At 42.5% G+C, this 23,531-nt stretch overlaps 1 protein-coding gene across 10 annotated transcripts in view; it reads left to right on the top strand.

Moving 5' to 3' along the window:
• SYNRG (synergin gamma) overlaps positions 1 to 23,531 on the top strand; it is a 501,862-nt gene that overhangs the window by 441,182 nt on the left and 37,149 nt on the right. For all 10 annotated transcript variants that reach the window (XM_085649490.1, XM_085649489.1, XM_085649487.1 and 7 more), the window contains 4 exons: positions 7,337 to 7,927; positions 8,301 to 8,464; positions 9,496 to 9,549; positions 20,605 to 20,701. In XM_085649490.1, coding sequence (XP_085505616.1) covers positions 7,337 to 7,927; positions 8,301 to 8,464; positions 9,496 to 9,549; positions 20,605 to 20,701 — 906 coding nt within the window. The remainder of the gene's footprint in view (positions 1 to 7,336; positions 7,928 to 8,300; positions 8,465 to 9,495; positions 9,550 to 20,604; positions 20,702 to 23,531) is intronic.

Genomic DNA, 23,531 nt, shown 5'->3' with positions numbered 1-23,531 from the left:
ACTTGATCTGGAAATTAAGAATGCCACTGTCTGCCACATGATTGTATTTTTTTTATCTGTTCTAAACTAATTCATTTTTTTTAAAAATGTAACAGCCAGTTAATGCCACTAATTATTAATAAATGATAGCATATCAAAAGGGTATTAACTAGGGTTTCACCACAGGTATGGTTTAGAAAAGGGTAGAAAGAACAATTAACCAGACTAACGGGTTATCATGAACAACATCAACCAGGAGAATAGGAGAGGCACCGCATGATCAACAGGTCAGCCATTGCTGAGAGTTAATAGTGTTTCAGAAGCAGCAGCTGACTTTTGCTGTCACTTTTTATAAAATGTACCCCATAAGATGCTAGAATGGATTAATTGCCATACAGGCAAAATCCTCATTGACTATAATGAAGGGTGTGTGTAGTTTCAGCATATTCCCTGATCCTTCCCTCTGGGATAGGAACACCTCCATAACTGTAGGTTTTGCTTGTTGGGGCATTTTCAATGTAGAAGATGGAAGAAACGTGGAAGGTGGTGACCCTAGAAGAGAAAATGCAGGAAGAGGTCATGGATCAACAGTCGATAGAACATTACATTTACAATGATACTTTACAGGACAGCAAAGTTCTGACCCTATTAGAGTGGTAACTGTGCCCCTTCGGTACGGGCAGGGGATCACGCTTAGCTGCAAAGATAAAGTGGTCCCATGCTATAATTTGCCAATGACCTACCCTTCTCTGCTGGCCTGGAGGAACTTCGCTGTCCTGTACCATAGCATATATAGTTGACAAATATTGATTGGACACATCTATTTAACACACCTCCTCTCCCTAGCAGGTGTAGGGTAGGTGTCAACTATTTGGTCCAGAAGAAATGCCTAAGATCCAGTTGGGACATAAAGCATGAAACATGTTGACCCTACGTCACATATTTTGAGCTGTCTTGGTTCATTGGCTTTTATGACAGTGCTCTTTTATTTTTACTCTTGTCAAGGGTATCACTCTATTGAAACCGCTCTCTGTTCCCCTTAGACCGTTTCAAAACACCTAGCATACCACCCTAAACTCACTACATCCTCACTTGCATCATCATTATGGCTAAAAATCAGAATATCTACGATAAAGAGTCCCCTCGAGGGGCCTGTTGGGCATTGCAGCACCGGCCCAACGAGGAGCAGCCTGATATTGAAGCATGACACCCATCTGGGTGTGTGAGGGCACTCGTTTCTGATCACAGGGATCCCCCGATCCAGTCGATCAGCCCCTCTGCTGGTTCCGACCAACAGCTTCTCATTTATTTCTCTTGCCTTTTCTGGAGAAACAGCTTCCTTCTTTTGTGAAACTGCAATATTTAAGGAGTGTGGGTGCTAAACCTGCTAATCAGCTCCTAATCCCTCTTTTGGTTTAGTGCTCGGATTACGCATCATATATTACCGGACTGTGCAACACGTTTACCTAAATTATAATGCAAATTATGCAGAACTTTCACAGGTAGTATTATTTTCATCCGTTTGAGATAGAAACATTTTTGGTGAGATTTGCTAATTATGCGGCAGATGCAGTAAATTTTTAATATGCACTAAAATCTGTGGCCACTGAATCACATAAATACACTGCCTCTCAGCGTTTTTCATCAAGAAAGGTAAACAAGGAGGAGGAGCCAAGATGGCGACCGGGACGGCAGCGTAGATTCCCGGCTCCGTGAACCTCCGCATCCCGCACGGATATCCTGCATGAGATCCTTATTCTGCGCTACGCGATCGTGTTTGTAAACGAAAGTGGCAACCGATCGTGTGATCCTGAGGTTTCTGACTGCAGTACCGCCGGAGAAATCAGCGATTGAACTTTGCGGCCCGTGCGGTCCCGAAGCCGGGACCTCGAGTGGACGCCTTGGCCGGGCGGCAGTTTAACAACAGCGGCCTGTGGTGACTGGGTGGAGTCGGTCCGCTGGAGTGTTGCTCCCCTCGGCCTGCATTTTGCTGTGGTCGCTCCCCCCCTGCTGAGCGCTGCGGACCGAGGACATGCCCGGGTGTGCGATTCTCGGATTCTGTGGTGTTTGCCCCTGCCTTTGACTGTGAGCTGCCCGGACGCCGTCCCTGGTTCGCCCTGATCCTTGCGGGCTGCTCCCGGCTTTTTGCGGGAGCTGGTCCGTGGCGGAGACGACTATTGCCCGTGACCGCGCAACGGTTGCATCTGTTCCTCCCCCAGGATCCTTGTCTTCAGCGACGTGGACCTTGAGGCATTGGTCCCGGGGTCCTGGCCCCAATACGAGTCGGGCCTTCCCAGCGGCCATTTTGTCACTATGCAGCCTACCATCCTGTCCGCTGGGACGCAGCGGGACTGGGGGTGTGTGACGGTCGGGAGTGTGGCAGAGCGATCGGAGAGAGCTGCCCTGGGGTACGGCGACCTCCTGGAGGCCCTTGGTGCCCTTCATTACTCCTTGGCTCATGGCGCCGGGGTCCTGGGGAGGAAGCTAGATGGTGTGGTATCAGCGTTGGGACAGTGGCGGCATGCTGGTCCACCAGTACACAGTGGCTTTCCACACTGAACACAGGAGGAAGATGTTGCGGCCCCCCCCGCGATTAGTGTACAGCCGGACACTCCGGACAGTATGCTACCGTGTGGTCGGCTAACTGTGGGCTTGATCTGCTCCGGAGGTATTGGACCTGAGCGGAAGATGGAGGCCTTGTCCCGTGCGCGGTCTCTGGCGGCCCAGGGACGATTCCGGCAGCGTGTGTCTCATTCGACTGCTTCAGCCTGTCTGGACCTTGTGTGCAGTGTAAATCCTGGGGCAGCACTGGAAAAGACGCCCCCCCATGGAGCGGTCCGTGCTGATGCTCAGAGACTTCCACCCCACCTGTGTGCGTCGCTTCCCGACTGTTTTTGGACACTCCTGTACCTTGGGACATCGGACATGGTGCTGGGTCGAGGGGCAGGCATGGGCAGAATTGCAAAGAGCGGTCAAGGCTGAGGCTGATCCTTCGGGAGTGGTCACCTAGTAGACAGGCGGACTCATGGTTGCGTGCTCTCATGGTTATTCGCATAGTTGGTGCATAATGCTCCCCACTCCCCCCCTCCTTTTTTGATATGATCAACTTGGTGCTGCTAATTGTTTGCCGTGGGGAGACTTCACCGTGCGGGAGGGAGAAGCCGGGGGTATGTTTTGAAGGCCCTCCTCCAGTTTTATTACATTTCTTCCGCCCCCCGTCTGGGGGGGCTCTTTCTTACTCCTTTTTTCCCTGTCTCTTCTATATTTCGGGTCTAGTTCCAGGGCGACAGGCACACTGCTGGGGGGTGGGGCCATACTCATTCGCAGAGGTGCAGGGTGGGGGGATGGGGGAGGGGACTCTTTAGTCTTTATCTCTTTTTCCATGGCCTCCTTTTTCTTCTCTGTTTCTTTTTGCTTGTTTTTCTGGGATCAGCGCGGTACACCTCTCTTATCGTGAATCGCTTGCTCTTAATGTGTGCCACAGTTTCCGGGGGGTTCGCTGGGCTTTAGGTACGGGGACCTGTAGGCGCAACTATCTTTGATATTTCTCCCTATCCGTACTTTCCCGTGTCTGCGCCATTGATTCAATGTATTGCTGCTTGCGTCTCTTATCCTAGCCCTTATCGCTGTTGGGAAACTGTTTGGCACCTGATCCTACTGTTTTGTTTTATTATAAAATGAAAAACCTTTTCTCTCCTGGTGTCCTACCTGAGCGGCTCATTGGCCGGACTATACTGTAGTGTAGACTTTGCTCTCCGAGGTGCCGCCTGTGTTTACACGTGCTTTTATTGTTCTGATTGCTTAGCGGCCGGCCCCGGGGGGTTGTAGGCCCATACGTGTAAATGATTGAAACGTCAATAAAGGTTTTTCAAAAAAAAAAAAAAAAAAAAGAAAGGTAAACAAAACCTAAACATTCTAATTCTAATCCGTGCCCATTGTTACCTGCACTTTATAAAGACAGAGTGTGATCTCAAAATACATTAAAAAAAATAGAAAAGATACATAATGAGTAACTTCTCTAATATAGTCCTGAATTGACATCTTGGGTTTCTAGTGACATTTGCAAAGCAGACGAATCATGCAGCACTTCATATTATTCATACTTTCCAATGGGTAAGAAACAGCAGGTTTGTTTCGGCTACTACCGGCCTTAAACTAGATTGGCAAAAATGTCTCCCCTTACAAGGCTCCTCTGTGGTCCTTCTAATATAGCATTTTGTCTATTTTTAAACATGTCATCTTTTACAGTGTTTTAAATTTTCAATAAAAAAGGATTTTGCTTATTATAATTTGTTTTTAATATTGTCCATTTATTTTACCATTAAGTTGAACAATCATTTAAAATGTCCCAATGTAATGTTTGAGGGATTACATCCGGTCATCTTTATTTAAGAATGTTAGTTACAGTTTCATCTAGACTTATGAGGGTGCAGCTCGACTGGATTTTAGCAACTCTTTTGTCCACATTAATTTCTATTTTGCAGCTGTCGCTACTCTTACTTTGATAGGCAGATATGTTTCTTTAATTGTGTATTCATTTCAACAACCAGTAGTCCCTTCCATGACATTTATGGATAATGGTTATTGCTGATGCTACCTTTTTACCCATGGAATAGTTTCGTGTTAGTGCGTTCCTCACCATCTGTTTAGTATTACTAGCAGCCCAGGACATTCCCTGCCACTCCCTCCAACTGCTGATTGTTTTAGTTTTTGGGATACTGGGCCTCATTGTGAAGGAACATTGTTTTGGAAATCTATATGTAGCTCAGCATTTAGATTGTAACCAAAAGGATATTCTGTTCCCACTGCTAATAGCAATTTGGATTCAGGTTTTCTCAGTTCAGGTTTATAATCTCCTCAGTCATCTTTTTAATCAATTTTATTCCATTATAAAATACCTTTTTATATCCATATTTCGATATGCCTTAATGTACTTTGCAACTAGGTAATGTTTTTTTATTGCTTTTAGAAGTTTTCTTTGGCAGAAGCATTCCAGAATATAGATTACATACTCCGAATCACATGTGACGTACTCCATAATTGTCATCTTTCTCCCATGTCTTTTAACATATTTTTGTGTATTTTATGATTACAAGCTTTGCATTTCCAAAATCCATCTGGCTCCTTTTTAATGTCCTTCTTGGAAGTGACTTCTTATCATATCGACCAATAGAAGCTAATCTTCTATATATAATCTATAGTGTATGTCCACTGACTGTTTTTAAATGCTCATACAACTGTAGCGCCTTACAGGTTTTTTGAAGTATTTTTCGCACTTCTTTTTACTTTGTATTGTATTGTGTGAGAAATGGAATTGTTAGTGGTTTCCTTTCACCCGTCTTACTGTACCTCTTCTTCACATACACTCTCATTACCATAGATCTTCCCTTTTATTGTACCTCTCTGTCCCTCATCATCATTCATTCCCATTCTGCATCAAAGCCTTCTCTTGGGTACAGTTGTGCGATGCTCTTTAGAGTTTTCCATATGGAACACTCCACTTGAGACCTCTAGGGGGACCCCTGTGCACATGAAGACTTCTATGACATGCTGCTCTTCATAGTTCTCCATATGGAGCACTCCACTTGAGACTTCTATGGTGATCCCCTGTGCACGCGACGACTTCTATGACATGCTGCTCTTCATAGTTCTCTATATGGAACACTCCACTTGAGACCTCTAGGGGAACCCCTGTGCACGCGAAGACTTCTATGACCTGCTGTTTATTTTCTGTGCACTTTGGTGTAGAGTGTCCTGTCCATCACCCACTGACCTTTCTAAAGAGCTGATCTGGTGGTTTCATAGGCAAACTTCCGATTGTAGTTATTCTGAATTACTTTTGATATCAGACCTTCCAGTTCCAGATGTCGACATTCCCTGATCGAAAAATCAACCATATATATTGTTCATAACATGAGGTGACCCGTCATTTCCCGGTTCTTGTGCCCCAGACATCTCCTGATACCCACCCCCCTCAGATGTGCGTGGGTGGGAGCAAAGCAATGTTTACACTTCGATTCTGATAAACTGAGGGGAAGCTCGCCACCGGGTGCTTGTTACTAGCTGTGTTTATCATTCTGCTCGCATTAGTGGCCTGTGGGTATGGCGCAGAATACCTGATCGGAACGGACAGTTGCTGTGGCCTGGGGACATAAGACGCTGATTTTAATAAGGTGTATGTAATTAAATGCTGAGTAAATTAAGAAACGGTGGGCTTGCGGTGCCCTTTTGCTTAACAATCCGGGTTTCCTCTGAAATGCATACGGAATAGCAGCCACCCACCAGCTGACTATACATAAAGTAAGATGCAAGGAAGGGAGCAGGGCAGTGCCTGACGTTAAGATGGGGACCCGCTCGCCCCAGCTGCTCTCCGTCATGGCAGTCAGAGTTCTTGCTGTTAAGTGGAGCAGCTGCAAAGCCTGAGAGGAGCCCTCAAAGTGTGAGTCCCCTGTGCGTCTGTCATTATTCATAGGGTCGGAAAGAGTCCCGATGATTGGCTGCGAGCGGCACACGTGTAAGATATCGTTTCAGGTTGGTTTTCAGTCCCCAGCTCAAGAGTCGTTACCGGGACACCTTCATGTTGCACCTTATTCTAAGATACTTATAAAGCAGTACTGTAAACAAAGTACAAGTTAGCTTAGTAAACTGGGTGGTGAATTTCAGTGTTTCATTTTTTTGAGGTTTAAAGTGTTACGTTGTTTTAACTGCCATTTTCACTTAAGTAGAAGGTTACTTTCACCTTTGTTTATGCATTGGACTGGTGGATGTTTGGACACCGGGTCCCGCACCTAGTGACGCACGCGACACCTGTTGGTTATCCACACTAGCGTTTGTTGGAAGACATATAATATGTGTGTTAGGATGCCACTCGAATGAGCAGTGAAACTCAAGTACTGAACCTGTGCCAATATATGATGCCACAATGCATTGTATTTTCAGTCTGTCTGTCATTTATATACCTGATTGTTTTATACTTCTTTCACAGCAGATTTTGGTGCATATAAAATGCAGAATAGACAGAGATAGGGTATTTATCTCGTATGCTTGGTATGGTACTGACCAGGGAACACTTTCCTGAAAATATGGGAATGTTATTTTGCGATTATGTACAGTTATCTATAATTCATTGATTGTGAAAGCATTTTGTAAGGGACAAAAGTATATATTTTTTATAAAGTAAATACAAAATATTTAATAGTAATAGACTACTAGGATGGCCAAGGTTTTTAAACATGTTATCCGGAGTTGTATGGGTACGTTCCCATTTTGTGTTCCTTGGAACAAGCATTACATTTCAAATACGTTCCCAATTTATCCCCACAAAACTCAATTATCATAATTTGTTCTTCTTTTTTAGATTTTGATGATTTTAAATGTATCCCGTATGGAAATGACAACAGCGGCTCTGCTGTAAGCAGCCTTGCCAGCTATGATTGGTCAGAGAAAGAGGATGAGAGTCAAGGCAGGAAGCTGCCTTCCTTCTTCCTCAGCTCAGAAAGAGGCTCCTCTCCCTCCACCTCCATTCTACAGAAGAAGCAGACCTCCTTTGGAAGCTCAGAGAGCATCACCATGACCACCATTTCCAAAGTGACCACCTTCTCCAATGAGAATGAGTCTTTCAAGGAGGTTAATTTTCCAAGCAATCAAGACTCTGTCCTGACATTGGAGCAAATGGATAATCTTGAAGAATTTGGAGACTTCACAACGCCTGGGCAGCAGGATGCTCAGGGACCCAATCGTACGCAGGATTCTGCATCTCCCAGCTTGGCCACCAGTGGCATCCCTTCCGAGGAACAAAAGGAATCCACAGATGAATTTGGTGAATTCCAAAGGGAGAAGCCCAAAATAAGCAAATTTGACTTTCTATTGGCCCATGCCCAAGGCAAGGTAAAATCGAGTGAGGAAATGATCAAGAGCGAACTCGCAACCTTTGACCTCTGTGTTCAAGGTGAGAATATTGAGAGCATCCCAGTACATCACTTCTGAAACACACCTTCATTTTCTTCGGCTTTTAATATAATGAAACATTACTGTACATTTTTAGTCTTCAAACATTTAGTGATCTAAAACAACAAACAATGCACGTACATTTGACTTCATCCCCTTTAGTAAATATCTTCACATAGTTGGTGGAAAGTGACACTGATAGTAGGCAGTTTCTTACTCTGATAACTTTATTATTTTGTGTTGCGTTTCACCAAATATTTCTGCACTTCAAAAGATCCTTGACCCAGAAAACAATTAACTGTTTTGCAATATTGCATGTATTATGTGACATACCATTTCGCCATGTAAATAATCTTTTTGTGAATTACACTTAGGGTCTCATAAACGGAGTTTAAGCCTTGGGGACAAAGAGATCGGGCGTTCTTCTCCTTCACCATCTTTAGATCAACCATTCAGAGATCGATCAAATACTCTCAGTGAGAAACCAACACTTCCGGTTATTAGGGACAAATACAAGGACCTCACCGGAGAAGTAGAGGTAAGAAAATAATCAAATCAGCGTGAATGCAGATGGAGTTAATAAGACCGATTAGTTTAGGGTGTCTGTCTCAATTTTGATAGTTGTAGCTCTACTATTGAATGCATATCTTGGAAACCTGAACATCAACAGTTTTAAAACTAAACTGATTACTGGAAACTAAACCCAGTAAAGACAGTTGCAAAATCATCCAGTGAAATAGTTCATACGCAATTTTTGTGTATATTTTAGAAGAATTATAAGCATTTTAAATGGGCACATTTCTCAAGACTGCATTGCAGAAGAAATGTGACCGTGGAAGAGAATTGTCGATAATTAATTGCTTTAACTGTACATGTCTGAAGGCTTTTCAGTGGTATGTTGGGCAATTGGTGGAGGACGCCACACAGGGAAAAATGCATACTAAGGGAGAAGAAACCTATTTAGACATCACTGAAGTCTTATTAGTTCTTCTTTTAAACCATGTAGTTTAGCTGATTTATTGCTGTGAGTTTTTTGGTTTCCTTACAAGAGTGAAAGTAGGAAGATGGGCTATATAGTTGGCTTACTCTTAATTTAAGAGGACAGTCACATAATGTCCTCATTCATCTAGAATACAACCTAATCTATTTGATAGCATGTGGCAACAAAAATCCCAGTATGCATTATTTATGGATTGACGTCTGTCATAGTAAGTTTATCATTTAGTGTACCAGAGCTAGGTTACTAAAACCTTGTTTCAGCTATTTGCAAGCTCAATGCTGCTTTCTGTGTCATTAATTTAATATATTTATTCTAAAGGATTTTTAGTCAGATTGGAAGACTTGCAATATGTGAATGGTTAACAAGCAGCCATCAGAGAGAAGGTATTACTAATCACTTTTGAAATGTCCTAGTTTAAGATGTTCTCCAGGCTAATGTAATGAGAGGGCTCGGACCAAACGCCATGACTAGAACAATGAGTCAGTGGTAAAAACATGCCTTTAAACTGCACTGCACTGTTATTTGCAATGAGTTACGGTGCTGTTAACAAATTACGTTTCTCTTTCCAGGAAAGTGAACGATATGGGTATGAATGGCAAAGGTGTTTGGAAAGTGCCCTCCAGGTAAGTAGCAGAGTTGAATATTAAAATGTCATTGTTTTACTCTGTTACAATTGAACTTAGTTTCAAATATTTCCACAGCGTTTTAAGTGATAGGAAGGGACAAAAGAACTTAAAACCTCTTAAAACCTGAATTCCTGCCCGGAATTTTCACTGGTTTCCAGTAAATACTAACTTGTGTTGTATAGGGCTCTGCTTTTTGGAACCCAACCTTCTAACATGCGGTTTAGAGGAATATCAATTTGAGAAAAGGGATTTTTCCATTGCGGTTCTAGAAAACCGCGCTAAAATGCAATACTCGTTGTTGTCCTCTTACCTGTAAAATACCATTTATAAACGTCTAAGAGCCCTGATCAGTTATTATTTTTAAAAAAAGGCAAAGCCATATAATTTCCTAAAGAATTAACGTACACGCAACATGATCTTTTTTGACACACTGTCTTTTTCAAAAAAGTGTCCCTATTGTATAATTTGGAACACAGTTGTTTTCTACCTTATAGCCATTCACTATGCAGTTTCACTTTGGGAGAAAACGCTGTAGGTATATCCAGAGCTGCAGGCCATATGTTCTGTCAACGTTGACTTTGAAACTTTTAAAGGTCTTTTCGGCAGGACCAGAAGGAGGCATTGGATAAAAGAGGCAATTGTAGAATTTTTGAGTCATTTGAAAATGTAACTTAACTTAAAAATAAGTATAAATAAATGTATCATGAATTTATTATCAAACCACCTCTTTGCTCTGGAACTGGTAGGTTTCCAGACGAATAAACGTGACAAGTATTGGAAGAATAGTTAATTTCACTTTTAAGACTTTACGTTAAGCCTGACAGTAGCTGCAAATATTAATTATTTTTATTGCAAATTCTTAACATAAAATTATTGGTTCCATAGAAAGAAGGTCTGATGATAGGGTTAGCATAAGCCATCCTTCTTTTGAGATTTCACCCAGTTTGGTCTCCAGTTTGTAGTTATCAGCTCACTTAAATTATGAGCATATATGTCCTGGGTCGAGTGTGAACTAACTGATTTCTTATTAGAAGTTGTATGGTGTGCACCACTTTGTTTTCTCTTTCTGTGGGACAAAATAATCTTTCGAATTCAGCTCTGTAAATTGTAATTTGCCCATTAAATACATTTCCAAGCTGTTTGGTTACTTTGAAGCACTGGTTTGCTCCTTTTCTTCATGTGTATTTAATCCGCAATTGTGAAGAACAAGAGTGAGGCTGAAAATGCATGTGCTGGCGGTGGAACTGAAAACCGGTTCTTCAGAATAATGAATATGAATCTGACCCAGATTAAACAGACCAAGTAGTGTAGTATTTTGGGGGAAAAGTGCAAATAGGCGTCATGGTGTTTGCATTGCTTTACTTGCGTAATGGTTCGAAAAATATAGATGACTTCTGTACGACCACCCTCTCCAAACCTTCATTCTGTATGGAGTAGCGTGATCTATGCTTCTCATTATGCTTCATTATGATTCAGACCACCAAATTAATTCAGATCAATTGTGATAAATTTCTGCCCTTTGTAATACTTTTCATTCAGATTGCTTACCTCCCCAACAGCCGGTGCTCAGTGATTCGTCGTTATTTCACTGTCCAACGTCTTCGGCCCCCTCAGAACATGGTTTTTGGTGGTGGTAGTTTTGGGACAAGCCCTTCTATGCTTTTTATGCTGTCCGGTCGTGGTACTGGTCAAGGCTGCCCTTCAACTACAAGAATACAATTATGCAAATTTAGGTGTTTGAATAGAATGAAAAAAACACTATGAACTGTACTCTTGCAGAAATTAATGGGTTGATCACATTGTTTGGAAGATGTACAGATTTATTACGAGATCAAAACTTATGCAGCCTAATCGGGGCAAAAGTGGTGGTCACCAGAAGCTATGAACGGAGCATATATTTTGTTTTCTGTATTGTTTGATATAGGTGGAGACCAAGCTAGAAAGAGCTTTTACAAGGAACACTGTTGGTGTAACAGCAACTTTTCGAACATGAGCTGTTTGCACAAAACAGAATGGCATATGGAGTAAAGTTGATTACATAATCAACAAATGTGAATAGACAGGGAATGAGAGAAAGTGATTGGTATAGTACTAGACATAATACATATATAGACTTCTTTTACTTTGCAGTACCCATGTAAACATCTAGACTATATATATTTACAATTTATTTCTCAGAGATGAATTGATTTGACCGGAACCACACATTTTCTGGTTGTCAAAGGTGGGATTAGAGGATTAAACATGAGATCTGTGGGTCTCTGGGTCAGCAACTTAACCACTAAATCACAACTCCTATCATGTCATTGCATCCATTCTGTTTCCATTCCTTTGCTTGTGTGCTACTTTAAAAGAAGGGATTGTTACAAAATATTACTTATTGCTGACATATACAGTTATCTGCAGGTTGTGACACTTGATTCTGCAAGGCCGCTAAGCCTTCCAGTTCTCTAAATGATATACCACAAAATGTGTGACTCCTGTTACTTAAGGCATTTTGAACAGCAGAAACTAGATGATTGTCATTCCCTTTCCACAGTCCCAAAAAGGCAAAGGTAACAACGAGCACAACAAAGGTAGGCAGGTAAGACATGTTAAGCAAGTGCGAGGGAAAAGGCTGAGACAGCAAACATTCAAAACCAGGTATAAAATCCTACGTCAAAAAGGCTTCTGCAGGTGTTTCGTGCATCCATTTATTCTGCAGATCAATCTCTTCTGGAGGTATGTTTCATTCAGTGATGTCTTATACAGTCCTACAAAGTCAAAAAACTCAGAACACGTTTATTTTAGATTAAGTAAATATTCATAATAAAAATATCATAAAATCATTCTAATTCAAATTGAATTAGGATATTTTTTTAGCCGGAAATTACAGCCTCACGTTATTGGGCCATTTCATTTTACATCATTAAAAAGGTCTTCCCACAACAGCATTTTCCAGAATTTCACACTACCACAGAAGCAAAGTCTTCATTTTACCTTAACAGCCTCTCTTTTCAGTAAAACCACTGGAACATTATAAGAAATCAGAGTATTTGAGATTCAATTGTTCCTATTTCAGAATGCCAATTTAGCAGTTTTGGACCTATCACGTTGCATAAAATTATGTCAACCATCCCACAACTGTCACAAACGAGAGGAAAACCGTAAGTCTAGCAAATATGTGAGCAAAGTCAGCAATAGTTAAGAAATAGCCCTTGTTGGTCAGGGAAGTCCTTTAAAGAGCACGGAATCCCATCACCCACCGAGGTGGCATGCTTCATCATCTGGGGCCTCCTCTTGCTTGCAAAACCTAGTGCAACCAAGGGCTACAACCTTCTCATAAGGAGAAGGGAGCTCAGGGATGTTTTGAATAGTTTGATTGGATCAACTAAGATCCCGTAGAAGTAAAGCAATGAAAATCTTATCGGTGATGGTTGCAGTGTGTGTACTGAACAAAGTGAAACGTGATTTAAAATTGACTACCAAGATCAAAAACAATTTTAATACAAATTGACCTGGTGTCAAATGTAAAAATCAGTGCGTATGCAGCTTAAACCATATAACTCCATTAGTCCGAAAAGAAGATGGTCTACATGTTTCAGCCTGTCGATCAAAATGTAATCACAGCTTTCATCAGGACCTAGATAGTATATCGCTACTGCAAAAATGTGTGTGAAAAAAACAAGTAGAGTCTCAATATATGTGTTTGGATACGTCACAACCTACATGAACCTGTGATTCAAATTTGTGGTCAGATGTCACAGGAATATTGGACGACAAACTGTAAGGAAAAAAGGCGATAATAAAAGTGTACTCCTGACAAACAAGCATTCTGTACAAAACCAAACTATATCAAAAACTATTAAAATGCTCAAGGGTGACACTAATATTGTCTCACCAGATACCAACATGTGTATCGTATACCAAATAGTGTATAACATAGTGTGTTATAGATATCTGAACTTGCTTACCCATCAAAATGCGGGTGCACTCCACACTTCACCTGGCGTCAGCTCAGGACGTGAGGCACTGCTCTGTATGTGAGGTAAAAAGATAGAAACCACTTTCATAGATCCTATTTCTGTGAATATGGCTACCTTAAATTTTGTTGTCAATACAAATGCAAATACATGGGTAAACTAAACACACTCTCTTGAGATCTCGATCACAAAGTGGTGATGTATTATTGATATCCTAAAATTGCTGTTGTTGGATGTATCAATCTCAAAGTAATAGTGTAATATTGGTGAGAACTAATTCATCACAGGTTCTAACTTAATTCAACTGAGCCACAACATTAACTCACACTTCGCACCTGAGGCCAGAATCGTGTTGTGCTGCTCGTCACCACCGGAGGGGTAGAAACCAGGGACTGCTGCCGCTGCCACTGCTATTGTGCTCGGGAAAGAGCTTCGCACGGGACTCCATTGTCCAGGAGTCCGTGCGTGAGCACACCTGCGTGGAGGTCCGCCTTCCTGCCCACAACCCTTGACTATTGGTTCCCGCCCATATAAAAACATCCATCCTTCGCAGAGCGGGACGCGCCGCGGGACGCCCAGGACGAAGCCCGGACAAAGGGCGGACAGTCTGTGACAGTCCGGGACAGGAGGGGGTAGGAGGGGGCCATAATTTGGCTTTACATTGTTTGCTGTTAACCTGCCTAATTGGTTGTGTGATCCGCCGTAACGTAACTGCTATGAGGGTGGGGCAGTGAGTCATATAGTGGTGTAACATGAAGTGATTATTCGTGCTGGGCAGCCATATATAGCACAGGTTTATAGGTTGTTGATTGTTGTGGTGTTAATCTGTTTTTGATTATTGGTACTGGCCCAGCCCGGCATATTAATGCCTAAAGCCAAACCAGCGGCTGTATTGACCACTATGGATAACTATTTGGTAAAGATGGTGGATAAAATCAACCAGGAAAGGAGGAAGTCCTTAGGGCGATCGGGCCTCAAAGCCTGTGCCCTTCCTCTCCTATTGGATCAGCCTCCCAGTCAATTTCCAACCTTGATGTTAGTGTTTCTACAAATCCAATGGTCAGTCCCATTTTGGTTGATTCTAATGATACCATAAGTGAGGCAATTGTTATTTCTGGGCCCACCAATGAAGTAGAATCCGATGCAGAAACTTTTACTGACCCAATAGTTCCAAACGTGCAGGCTCCGAGGCCACAAAGATTAATACGTTCATGCAGGAATAATAGCAAGATCAATCAGCCCAAACGAGGGGGAATCGCCCCGCTAAAAGAATTGACCCCTTATTGCCTAATACTCAGCGTGACCAAATAAAGATACTGGAAGGTCCCACGATCAGTTTGGACAATGAGCAACTTGATTTTTTGCTTAATGCTATTGAGGCCAAGCTTGATCTACTTGTTAAACCCCTATTGACCAAACTCGCTACTATTTCTGACGAAGTAGTCAGACTGGGAGGTTTAGTGGATACATTCTTAAATGCCGCAAAGGGAGTAAATACCGTCGATAAAGATCTTGGACCTGCTGAGGTGCCCTTTAACTCTCCTAACTTAGTTCTAACGACGGCCGTGTGCAGTAATTTTAGCTCTGGGAATGATTGTGAAGTAATTCCTGCTGTTTCCAATCCTCTCCCGCAGTTGCCGGTCCAAACTAAACCTTCCTTTAGCTCAGTACTAAGGAAGCAGGTGGGTCCCAATGTAAATCTTAACAGTTCTAGTAGCCCCCAGCCGGATTTACCACCGTCCTGTGCACCTTTTGTAGCAGTTTTAACCAATGTTCCCCCTTTAAGAGTGTCTGGAAGCAACCACGGCTTTGATGAATCGCATTCTTCTTTAAAGAATAAAACCGTGGATTGGCTTCATAGGCAGTGTGGTTTCCCCGTAGCACTCTCAGGGGATATCCTAAGCACTAGAAGAACCAATTGGGTGGGGAAATCACGCAAGACTTGTGGAGGGGATTGTATCGTTATCAACTTTCGAAATCCACAACTTACCTCCACGGTGTTGATTAAAGCTGCATCTCTTCCTATACGAGATGAAGGAATTTCTCTACGTCCCCTGGGGTTCTTTTATAGAGACTTTGATATTCAACCTGATGCTGAGCGTTATCGAGGGAGGTCCAGAGATTTGAACTTGTGTGTTGGTCCTACCATTTCCACGTTTAATAGATTTCAGCCCCTGAGTGGCCTCGATTGTAATGACTGACTGGGGTTACCCCTGGTGGTCCCAGGGACTGTGATCATTCCCATGGGAGAGGGAAGGTGTAGTACGGCCAATGGGGCTTCTGAATCAGTGGAGACTATTGGTTTAAATGGCCCCAGTGTCAATCATATTGATGTCCCAGTGGATAGTGGAATTGTAAGACCGACCTCTGGCGATAGGGACAGGGTTGTTCCAACTAAACCCATTATATTAGATAATAGGGGTCGGTGCTCTATCGCCTGTTGGAATGTTGCTGGTCTCTTACAAAAGGATACATGTCTAGGATGGTTTGATTTTATTAATAATTTTAACATTATTTGTTTTCAGGAAACCTGGAGTCTGGCCCCCATTAACTACTTGGGTTTTGTTTCTTACCATTTGCCGGCTGTGGCTTCCACTTCGGGCAGAGCTAAGGGTGGGCTTCTGACTCTGATCTCTGTGGGTGTACCACTTATTGTTAAGAAATATGTAACCATTGGGGTCCATTCCCAGATTTTATGGCTTTATCAGGAGCCGGGTAGAAATATCCTTTTAATCAATTTTTATAATAATGTATTTGATAATACCAGGCAGCAGGTAGTTTTTGCTTTAGAGTCCGCATTGGCAGATATAGTCATGGGTAATAATATTGTGTTTGATTTCATTTGGCTAGGGGATTTTAACACTGTTGTGTGTCCATCCCCCGCCCACAGGGTTTGTGGTTTTGTAAATTGCTGGGGGGAAGGCGTCTCTCATTTTCCCCACAATTCCTATGGAGATTTATTAAACAAAATCTTGATGTCTTATGATTTGGAATTGTTGGAGAACTTGAAAGGTGCCTCTGGTGAAACCATCCCTACATTCACGGGCCGAAATGCAAACACGGTGATTGATTTTATTTGCATTTCATCTAGCCTTAACCCGTGGTGTACTGCCCCTCTGGTAGTTGATAACCTAATTAGCGATCATAACTGCCTAACTATGGAGGCCGTACTATGGAAGGCGAAACAAGGCCCCAATCCAAACATAATAGCTAATATTGAACCCCACTGACCCAACGGAACTAGAATTAGGTGGAAGGGGGATAAAGCTGATATTTTGTCCAACTCCATTATTAATAAATGTGTAAACGACATTTCCGTTATTTTAGAGAGCAAAGAACTAACGGATGTAATTATTCCCAAGTTTATTAACATTAATATCACTATTGATGCAAAATTTACCATGCTTCTTAAGGGTAAGTTGTGCGGGCAAAGGGGGTGGTTCGACCACGCTAGCACTATTGCACTTAAGGGTCTTAAAGAGGCACTTGCTGCCAAACCTAGGGATATAATTTTGGTTAGGGAGCTTAGAGCCACCTATCAGGCTGCAGTTAAAAATAGGAAGGCCGAACTAAGGCAAGACGCTTGGGACAAGTTAGACCAGGCGGCTGAAACTTCGGATTCCTCCCTTTTCTGGGCAACAGTTAATGGTCCCTTTCTAAAGAATGAGGAGACGCCTGAACTGACGGCAAACGTTAGTGCAGAATGTTGCGTCTCCCACTTCTCCATGATTTTTGATTCGGACAAATCTTTGGATGAAGGTCGAGGTGACTGGCCTGTCATTCCTTTAGATATATCCACTTCTGAGGTCCAGGATAGTATTTCTGCCAGTAAGGGAGGTAAGGCCCAGGGGCCTGACGGGGTGCCCATTGATGTCTACAAAAAAGAACCAGAGATTTGGGGCCCGTTATTAACAAACTTGTTTAACGCAGCGGTCTGCTATGGTGTCCCACCCTCCTGGGAGGAATCTACTATAATACCTATCTATAAGAAGGGAGAGAGGAGGGATGCTAAGAACTACCGTCCAATCTCCCTTCTAGATTCCTCCGTGAAAATCATGAGCAGGGTGCTCCTGGTTAGACTTGAAGAATGGGCCGATTCTAATAACATATTGGCAAACTCCCAATATGGTTTCAGGAAGGGACGAGAGACAGTAGAACAGTGCCTCAACCTCGAACTTCTTATAGGGAAGTATACGAAGGCCAAGAAAGGTTCTCTTTTTCTCTGCTTTGCAGATTTGAGCAGTGCCTTCGATATGGTGAACCATAAGATCTTATGGGAGAAACTACTAGAAATGGGGGCTCCGGAGGGCATTGTTCATTTCTTGGCCCGGCTATACGCCAATCTTAGATCTAGCGTCCGTTACGGCCCGGGAGGGGAGTGCACCCCTAAGTTCCCTATTAGACGCGGTATTAGGCAAGGGTGTGTGCTCGCCCCTCTACTTTTTACACTCTTTATCAATGAGGTTGACTCTGTTTTAAAGACCGTTGTGGCTGACACCCCTAAAACCTTCGACTCCCACGTCCCTGTTTTACTTTATGCGGACGATGCCGTTATTTTATCTAGGACCCCTATCGGCCTTCAACGCCTAATGGACAGGTTTTCCCTGTTCATTAAGGAAAGGAAGTTGAAGATTAATAAATCAAAAACTTTTGTCATGGAGTGTGGTAAGAGTTGTAAAAAACCACATTCGTTTTTTATTGAAGGGCATAAGGTCCAAACGGTGGACTCTTTCAACTACCTAGGTATTACTTTCTCCAAATCAGGTAGCTGGTCCAGTGAGATCAACTATGTTAGGGCTAGAATGGCGAAAAGTGCCCACGGGGTGTTTCAGTTTGCTTCTAAATTAGGGGATAAACAGCTTAAAGACATGTTGAAAATTTATCAAATGAGGTGTCTTTCTATTACTCTCTATGGTGCTGGTATTTGGGGGCATGCTCCGAGCGGAAGTTTACAAGTGGAGGAAAATCTCTTCCTAAAAAGACTTGTAAGTCTACCTACTTCGGCTTCTACCGATTTGGTGCATAGGGAGTTTGGAATCCAACATCTTTCAGACTCCGTTGCGCTTAGACCACTTATGTTGTGGCGCGCAATTTGGGTAAAGGAAGAGACCTCCCTAAATAGAGCTATTATTAAAGACTGTCTCTCTATTGACAACCATTTAAAGATTCCATGGGTTAAATTCGTTTCGGGTAGTTTTTCGGAGATCTATGGTCTTAATGTAATAGAGGATCACTATGCTGCCTCTTGTCTGACCAAAAATGAGTTGAAATCTGTTTTTATGAACCATAAGACTGAGAAGCGTGGGAGGGCCAGTGGTAACTTAACAACCTGTCTGTTCTATGGAAGCTTCAGTGAAACGACAGGGTTCCAACCGTATTTGAGTTTTGTTTCCAGACCCTCCCATAGGTTCGTACTGACAAGATTGCGTTTCGGGATTGTTCACCATTTGGTGGCATTTCCAAGCATTAGAAAACACCCGATTGGTCCTTGCCCATGTGATAATACTACCGTACAAAGTACCATGCACTTTTTATTGTTTTGTCCACTTTACGGCAATTTTCGTTTAGCTTTTTTAAAACCTGTTTTTAAGAAGTATGGAGTTAGGACTGTAAAAGATACCATGAAATTGTTATTTAACCCGTCACCCGATGTCTGTTTCTTTACTGCCACTTTTCTTCTTCGGGCCATCAAAGCAAGGCCTAGTATGATATCTTAAAACTGTTTTAACGTATTTTTAAATGTCTGACTGATTTTGTCAAAATGATGTTGTTTTATATTGTAATGTTTGTGCTTTTATGGACTTTGTGTTTAAGCTCCGAATAAAGCCTTATGAACTGAACTGAACTCACATATTGATGTATGACGAGTATTAATGCAAAAACGGGCAAAAAATGATCCGCTATACAGCTAATGTCTTATAATCTAACACAGAGATACAATGACTTCATTAATATATTTCATGTACCCATTGACTCGAAAATAGTTTCTAGCTGGTATACTACATAAACTCATACATAGAGATGTAATGAGTCATAGTGTCGAAACGAGGTGGTCACACTCTGCTGTATTGTTACAATAGACCAAGTGATGATCACACGCTCATGTACTCACCTATCCGTCGGTACCCCGGGCCGGACACGAGCTGGAACGGGAGGTAACCGACAGATGGTGAGTAGCGCGATTAAATAGGGCTGCTTCGTAATCTCATACCATTGTGATAATTTCCCGCAGTGCGCTGTTTGCACGTCACTCACAGACTCACTTTGCATGGAAGGATCCTGGGTTATGTAGTTTAACACCACTTAAATCTCATAGCCGTGTGCGTGATCTCAGCGGCGCTCCGTTTTTATGTTGCTCAGAGTTATTTAACAAGGGAAAATGATGGGTAATGTAGTTCATCAACATTTGATACTAACTTGGGCTAGTGTTTATAGAACTAAGTTATTTCAGAAGTTCTTTTTCAAAAATTCACTTATTTCAAAAAATTCCCAGCGTGTGCCTGAAGAATCAAAACAAAACGAAATAGAGCAAGATGTTGAAATTATGCACCATCCCACAACTACTTTTACCAAACTCCTCACTACAGTAGCATTTCCAACTGTCTAATACACCTCTGGTAACCATTCAGTACTCCTAATTCAAAATTCATATAATACTGTAACATTTTTCAGGCCTTTCTTAATAAATTGAAAAAATGCTTTGTAAATGGTCCCTCATCTGTCAACGATGTCAGCACCACATAGTCCTTAATACAAATTATATACATATTACATAGTCCAAATACTGTGCTAACAGTCTCACATCTTCCAGTCTTCATGAATACTAAAAAAAGGGGAATAAAGTAAATCTGCTAATGGGATGAAATAGGCGTAGCAAGAGTTTCCCATCATGTCCACATCACCTAGTAAAATTCCATTCCACTTTGTTCTTGATGCAATGCTAGCAATGTGAACATTTTGCAAATGAACTGCACGATAAACATGTACAAAAGTTTCCCTGATCACAAACAAAGTTTGCCTTCTTAAATAGATTATTTATTTAAGCATCCCTTTTACTTTGTTTTTGTTACTTTTGAAATCTCGTTTTTAGGTCATCAAGAAAGCAAATGATACTCTTAACGGAATCAGTAGTTCCTCCGTATGCACTGAAGTTATCCAATCAGTACAAGGGATGGAATACCTAGTAGGTAAGTGTCTTCTTTCTTATTATTTGTAGTCCAATCTGCATTCAAGATCCTGACCTCTGGCCCAAGGTGCCACTCTCCCATTTGTTTCTATAATCACTGACCCTCTTTAAAAAAAAAAAAAAACAGTATTACATGCGGAAAATTAAAAAGGGGGCAGCAGCATTAGCACCTTAATATGTCAACCCACTAACCATTTACATTTCTGTAGATTTTAATTAGAATTTTGTCTCTTTCAAAATGGGTGCTGTTCAATAGACCCATATCCCTTTGCACTCATCGTGAATTTGCTTCTGTCTTCTAAATTAATATTTGTAGAATCATAACAATAATACTCAACACTACATGCATTACAGTTTTGTTCTTTTGGTTTGTAATAGACAAGCCATTTACTGTGACAGTGTATTCTACTATAAACCCAAAAGGAGTTGAATAAATGTTTCTAACTCGTTATACAGCTGAAGAACTGTGCTTTTAGTGTACGACGTTGGTGACCCTTCCACCACCTGGTTATTTCTGTATGTATATCCTATCCCTGCATGGAGATTGGTTTGTGCAGGAGGCATTTATACCCTGTGGATCTGCAAATTAGAGATTTTAATGTTTTTGTTTTTGAGATAGTCTACGGTTTTGAGTATTGCCTGCTCAGTTAAGGGCCTCAGTAACTTGGTGTCTGAACACTTCTCCGGCATTACTTTTCCAACTATGTATGCACCGGGTGCTGCCGTCAGGAGAGGTGTTAAATGTTTGTCTTTTTAATCTGTCGGAAAGGGCCTTTTCTGCAGGGTCACCCCAGATTTTTGCCTTCCTTTGCCGAACCCGTTTTTGTTGGCTATTAGAGTTAATTACTGGTAAACATAGTAACATTGGTTTACACTTGATTGGAGTATTTAATGGACTTGTATGTCCCTAGTACATAGTCCTACATGTACCCAGGGACTGTAAATTAAATGCTACTAATGGGTTGCAGGATTCATTGTACCTCCCACTAAAGTAGGTCTGTAAAACATGCCTTGGGTATGCCACAGCAGTCTGTTGTGAAGGTTTAAACTTGCCATTTTGACCTGGCAAAACAAACTGTTCGCCAGGCCTAAACCTGCCTTTTTAATACTTATAAGTCACCCTAAGATGTTGCGTGGCTACGCCGGCAAGAAATGCCTGAAAAACAGCATCCTTAGCCATCGGTGTAACAGCACGTACTGTTGCTGTGTGCTGACTACACAGAGCTCCTTTGGCGGCCATTGTAAACACTGGAATGGAGATGGCCCCCATGAGGCGAACATGCCAGCCCGCAGGATAACCTGAGGCATAGGACTGCCGAGCCATACCGGGCCCAAGAGTATCTTGCTGCCTGTGTGTGTTGCCTCCCCCACCCCCCGGTTCATGGATACAACTCGATAGAGTGAAAGCTGGGCAGCCTTCTTGCTGTGGATACTGATGTTACATCCTCGGGCCCAGCGTTCCGTGCTGATATATTCAAAGGTTACATCCAGCCACTGAGCGCCCCCTCCCGGAGGCGCGATCTGGGCCATTGCCCTGGACACTGGCGACTGGGATTGCCAGCATGGCACCCAGCCACCTGGGGCGTGTTGGAGCCACCCACATCTCTCATTATATTGATTTATTCACAGCCTACGGCTCTCATTAGGGCCAATGGTTCACTCACTGCCCAATTCACAATCGCTAGGGGAATGAGGCAGGGATGTCGGCTGTCCCCTTTGTTGTTCATTATGCCCATGGACCCACTGGTCTGGTATTTACAAGAAAAACACCTGCACCGTGGCTTACAGCTCTCAACCGGCCCCTTGCTCCTCTCGTTATATGCTGTAGACATCTGCTGTTTGTGCGTTGACCAGCGTATAACCTAGCTCCATTGACCCTAAGATTCTAAAATGTAGTGTCTTTTCAGGCCTTCAAATAAACTGGGGAAAATCAGAATTGGTTTCACTCACCGATGCGACAACACCAACCGTGTGTGAATACCCTTTGAAGTGGTGTGAAGACACTGTCAAATATCTTGGCATCTACATGTACCGTGATAAAGAACAGGTCCTTCAGTGGAACTATGGACAGGTGGTTGACCGCTTGACGACCGAAATCGGGAGTTGGATATGTCTATTTCTTTCCATGGCTGGCCGCATAGCCATTATTGAATGGTGGTCCTCCCATTTTTTTATATCTATTTCTTAACATTCACATCCTCCTCATCAAAGCTTTTTTCACCATGCTTTGGAGTCTTCTCCTTAGATTGGTCTGGGCAGGCCGCAGACCTTGAGTGGGATGGGTGACCTTTGTGCTCCTATACAAACGTGCCACACCTCTGACTTTATTACCTAATGGCGCAATGCCAGTAAGCGCACCACTGGTATCTTGGGGATTCACGTCTCACATATGATAAGCCTGAGCACGACCAGGCGGGAGGAATCCCACTATGCTCTCTACTTCCCCCAGGGAATCCCATTGCGCCTACAGATATTCAAACTTTATCTACCACCTATTGGGTTTGGCTAAAATTTCTTCAATTGCTGAGTGGTGAACTTCTATATTCTACTTCGCTTCTGCTCGTTGATAATCAATGCCTAACCCCTTCTATGGAGTACCTTGTGAAAAACACACTGGGAAAGCATGCACTACACACGTTCGAAGATCTTTTTCCAGATAGCCATGCCCTTTCCCACACTGCAGAAATACCTATGGATCACTTTGTACTGTGATGGGTGCACAGTGCCCTGCGTGCTCAAATCCCCTCATATCATTAGCTCCTGAGGAGTTCACCCCATTAACCATACAGATCTATGATACAGACGGAGGGCATCTCATTTCTAAGCTCACC

Source organism: Triturus cristatus, chromosome 3_2 (genome assembly GCF_964204655.1).
Source record: "Triturus cristatus chromosome 3_2, aTriCri1.1, whole genome shotgun sequence".
In the NCBI taxonomy this organism is placed as follows: Eukaryota; Metazoa; Chordata; class Amphibia; order Caudata; family Salamandridae; genus Triturus; species Triturus cristatus.
Note: the sequence above shows the minus strand (reverse complement) of the source record. Positions and strands in the feature narration are given on the sequence as shown.